At 34.1% G+C, this 4,906-nt stretch overlaps 1 protein-coding gene across 1 annotated transcript in view; it reads right to left on the bottom strand.

Annotated features, from left to right (window-relative positions):
* Positions 1-2,397: 2,397 nt before the first annotated feature.
* The window catches only part of LOC107654297 (scavenger receptor cysteine-rich domain-containing group B protein-like), a 22,544-nt gene continuing 20,035 nt past the window's right edge, over positions 2,398-4,906 (bottom strand). The window contains exons 11-12 of the mRNA XM_016441321.1: positions 4,241-4,330; positions 2,398-3,077 (exon numbers count right to left, since the gene is read on the bottom strand). Coding sequence (XP_016296807.1) covers positions 2,764-3,077; positions 4,241-4,330 — 404 coding nt within the window. The 3' untranslated portion in view covers positions 2,398-2,763. The remainder of the gene's footprint in view (positions 3,078-4,240; positions 4,331-4,906) is intronic.

Genomic DNA, 4,906 nt, shown 5'->3' with positions numbered 1-4,906 from the left:
TAAGTTGTATTTACAACACTGTTCCAGAACAGTTCAACCCAAATATTCAGATGTGTGCAGCGCATTTTATGGAGGACAGACTGTAAGTAAGTTTTCATAATTTAAAGGATTTGCCACTGATGATTCAAACGTGAGTTTTGAGCAGTGTAGAGTAGCGCTTGTTTTTTGTCATTTCTCCGATCACAAATGCAGACATGGTTTTATGTTTACGCGGCGCGATACAACGCAACGCGTAAAAAGACAGTATAACTCATTATAATCCATAATTATGTCCCCACTGGATGCAACGAATGCCTCGTTTATATGTTTTTGAATCGTCGCTCCGGCCGGACAGGGCATCACAGTATGGTAGGGGCGTAACATTTCCGTCACACGCTTGAGGTATTCAGCCAATCATAACGCACTGGATAGCTGGCCAATCACAGCACACCTCGCTTTTTCAGACCGATGAGCTTTGTAAAAATCGACGCGTTTCAGAAAGGCGGGGCATAGAGGAGAAACAATAATGTACAGTATGTGGAAAATAATGTGTTTTTTTAACCTTAAACCGCATAAACACATTTCATTACACCAAATACACCAAATAATGTTCTTTTTAGCAACATCATATGACCCCTTTAATGCAAACAGCATACATTTAGTAAAAACTTGTATTTTTAATTGGAATTTTAATATTTGACATTTCTTTTCATAAATGTATTTTACACTAGGTACAACTTAGGACCTTAATTATATAACCGTGATATTTAATCCCAGTGGCATTTAAGCATACAATCATGCATTCTTTGTTAATAGGCTTTGATTTTGTTGGCAAGGTTTTTACTGTTTTTTACTATTTTCCATGTGATTGCACACTTTTCTCAGGTTTGGCCTATGAGTTTTTTTTTCCTGTTTTCTGCTTCTGCTGAAAAAAAAAGGACAGCAAAAAGAATAATGCATAAATTAATGTTGTTGGTAATCACTGACATATCCAAGACTGTAAAAAAAAAAAAGTAATTCTGGTTAGCACTTAATAAATGGAAAATAATTGTTTTTATGTGCTAGAATTTTATGTCCAGAATAATATAATTTCTTAGATTTTTTCCCCCCTTCGATGTTTGATTTTCCATGAAATCGTCCGACTTTTTGGTTCTTGTGTGAATCTATTGTGATATCCTACATGTTTGCTCTGTTAAAGTATCTTGTGATGTTTTTTAAGAGAACAATTTAAAAAAGACTAGAAAAGAATCATCGCGCTCAATAATTAAAGGGTTCTTTATTTGTTTATTTATTTATTTGCTTTATTTTTATTAGAATTTTTATATAGGTTATAAGAATATTGAGAATTATAGTGTTACCAGCTTGCTAGCCTTTGTACGATAACCGGGTCTAGTTGTCACACAGTACATTTTACTCCAGTGAATACTTTTTTATGGTTGATTTATTTTTCAAAGTCATTTTCTGTACAGATACATACTGGACCTGCTTCTTGGCTACAGAAAAGCTACTGGAAAAAAAAGTCAAAATCCAGACTCCCATTATAACTAACTAGTAATATGTTAAATAGCAAAATAAATGTATTGCATATTCATTATTTTATCAAATTTGTTTTAAATGCAGATAATTAAACCTTATTATTATATAGTATAATAGTATATATAGAGCACCTGCAGGAGGAATAAATAATGTCATTTTGTCTTAAAAGAAGAGAATTTAAAAAAAAAACAGCTTTAGTCCACCTCTGTTAAGAATATATAATAGATTCATAGCATACTTTATTTCCATATATATTGACAAAACATTGACGTTTCACTCCAATATTTTAGGAAAGTCTGTACAGTAATAAAAGTGACATCAAAAACATTTAATCAATTGTCGTCTTTGTCTTTACTTTTTTAATTTAGGATATCAAATGTTTAATTACATATTATATATAACATATCTTAACATCATTTCAGTCCCACATTGTTTTCCTAGCTTGTAAAATAACCAGCTAATACACTAAGAGGTTATGCAATTAGGCCAATAACATGGTTTAGTTTCCTCAATACAAATGCAATATTCCTTTTATCCCATTCATTTTTATTCTGTTCATCTACTCAAAAAAAAAAAAGACAGAAAAATGAAAACCCAATCAAAATGGACCTGAGAACTTTTTTCTGAACAAACCAAATTATTTTTTCCGACTGAATAATAAGGCTATTTTTCATTAAACAAAATGCAAAGGTATTCAGATACACTCTTAACTTTAAGACATGCAACACAACAATCTTCAAATATTTAAAATATAAATATTTTATGTTTTCCTCTTAGCATTCAGTAAACAGAGTCACAAGAATCAAATCTTTTTATAATCGGAAAAGTACTAGAAGTACAGTACATACGTTTTTGTATGGCATAATAAATTTGGTGCTTGCAATCAAAATGACAGGCTAAAAAGAGTCTAAAACTTTGGTTTCCACTGTATATCAATAGTTTAAAATAAGTTCAGCATACTTATTCACCAATGTGTACACATTCTTATAGTTTATAAAGTGCATAATTGGAATTTCATTCATAGTATTTATTGCAGTTATTTATATAACAGTATTAGCATAATTTATTTTTTCTTGTTTCACACCCAGTAACTATTCCAATCTTTAAAATTTCTTCGTCGGGGTCAGTGAGAGGTGTTATTTACAAAATTTATACAAGTCCTGGAAACTCTTCCACTCCCACTGCATTGACTGGGCCGGGGTGGTGGGTGTGGCTTGTGGTGGGCGTGGCCTGTGGTGGGTGGAGTCATTAGAGTTCACATGTGACGCTGGCATCCTCTGAATGGTCACAGTTGTGGACGTTCCATGCTATGTGAGAGCACTGAGTGAGAGCAGCTTCTCTGCCTGTGCACTTCAGATTGTCCATCTGGATTGTGCCACGACCGGGACCAAAGTAGGCCATCACCTGGGCGGCTCTAGGCAGCCCGCAGCCCATCTGCCTGCACGCCACCTTCGCATCTGCAATATCCCAAGCATCATCGCACACGGTTCCCCATTCTCCTCTCAGGAATATCTCCACACGACCCTCGCAGCGATTCAGGCCCCCTACGAGCCTGATGGTACCTTGAGAAGAGAAAAAGAAAGGGATAAACTGTGTGCCTAAACAGTGAGTGAGACTAGAAATAATGTGTCATAAATCATAGTATGCAGAAAACAGATGGTCAAAGATGATAAATTTGTTGTTTTGTAGAAGTGTGCATTCATGCGCGCCTTTTCAGTTATTATTTTCCACAATTATTTTAAACATTTTCTTAATATTTTTGTCTTGTTTTCCTGTACAGATATCTAAACATTCTTAAATCAGTCTGGTTTTCTTTAAAAAATCTATTAAAATGAAGTGAGTTTATGCTTAAGACAAGAAAAAATATCTGCCAGTGGGGTCAGAAAAATAAACTTAATTCAGAAGGAAGACAAGGTTATTTTTCTGACCTTATTCTCAGATATTTTTTCTTGAAAAGATCCATACCCATTATAACTAGTAATATTAAAGAGCAAAATCTATCAAATCTATCACATATTCATTACTTCGCAAAATTTAAATACAGATAATGAAACATATATTATGTAAAATATATATTATATGAATAATAATGTGAAAATAATAATAATAATGAGAACATTTATTTATATATATATATATATATATATATATACACGTATACACACATCTATATATGGTTAGAAATAAAGTCTGTACATTAAAAAAAAAGTGACATCAAAAGTATTTTCTCAACTGTTTTTTTTTTTTTTTTACTTTAGGTATAACAAATGTTTAATTATATACAGGTTTTCTGCGGGTTTTGAAAAGTTGAAATTTCGCCCTACCACAAATCAAGGCCTAACATTGTCTTAACTTTAAACATGGTCTTAAATTCATATATGTGTGTATATTTAAATGTTGCAGGCATTGGGGGAAAAAAATGACCCTTTTTAATTTTTCCAGTACAATTATCTACACTTCCTTAAATCAAGATACCATTTGAATGTATGAAATCTTGTTTTCTAAGAAACTGAACTAAATTAAGTGAGTCTATGCCTAAGACAAGAACATACATCTGTCGGTGGGGTATGAAAACTTGTTTTCCCTTTGAATTAAGCTGATTTTTGTATTTGGCAGATATTTGTTCTCATTAAAGGGATAGTTCACTCAAAAATGAAAACACCGAATGTTTCTGTAATGTCTTTTTGGACGTTAAAGACTCGAGTGTGACCTTCAGTGTTCGTACCATCCGCTGGTGTTGCGGTTGTAGTTGTAATAGGTTTCTCCGTCATCCATATGCCAAAGTCTCTTCCGACTGCCACATGCTCCGTAGGCGCTGAAGGAAAAAAAACACAAAAGATTTATTTAGAAAACTTCTTTGGTTAACTTTCATTTACTGTGACCGAACATGCTCTTTTATAAACACTAACTTGTGGTTCTCATTCATGATCTATGGAGGGGCGGTTGATACTTTTTGATAATTTCATTCTTTAATCTCATGTATATTTTAGTCTTTCCTCTTCTCTTAAATGCTCATCTATTAGATGCATGCATGCATATATTTATGCGTTAGTGGATGCACGTGGCCTGTGTGGAGGACGGCTTCCCCTGCGGTCTGTGCTGATGATGATTTTCTCCGACAGGCCTCTTTATTTTTCATGTAGTCGAAGCCGACTGGCGTACAGAGGATGCTTCTAAATGTGCTGCAAATGCTGATCTTGAATCAGATGCAGTGTGTGCTGTGATTGGTTAGCTGGGTCAGTGTGTGTTGTGATTGGTTAGCTGGGCCAGTGTGTGTTGTGATTGGCAGAACTCGGCGCCTGGTTGGGAAATGTCATGCTCCATACCATAGCTGCCTGCAAGCTTCAGTGTAAATATTGCGTCAAAATCAAATCAATTTGAGCGCGATTTA

This window comes from Sinocyclocheilus anshuiensis, unplaced genomic scaffold (assembly GCF_001515605.1).
Source record: "Sinocyclocheilus anshuiensis isolate Anshui unplaced genomic scaffold, SAMN03320099.WGS_v1.1 scaffold163, whole genome shotgun sequence".
In the NCBI taxonomy this organism is placed as follows: Eukaryota; Metazoa; Chordata; class Actinopteri; order Cypriniformes; family Cyprinidae; genus Sinocyclocheilus; species Sinocyclocheilus anshuiensis.
This window is presented reverse-complemented; position numbering and strand designations above follow the sequence as displayed.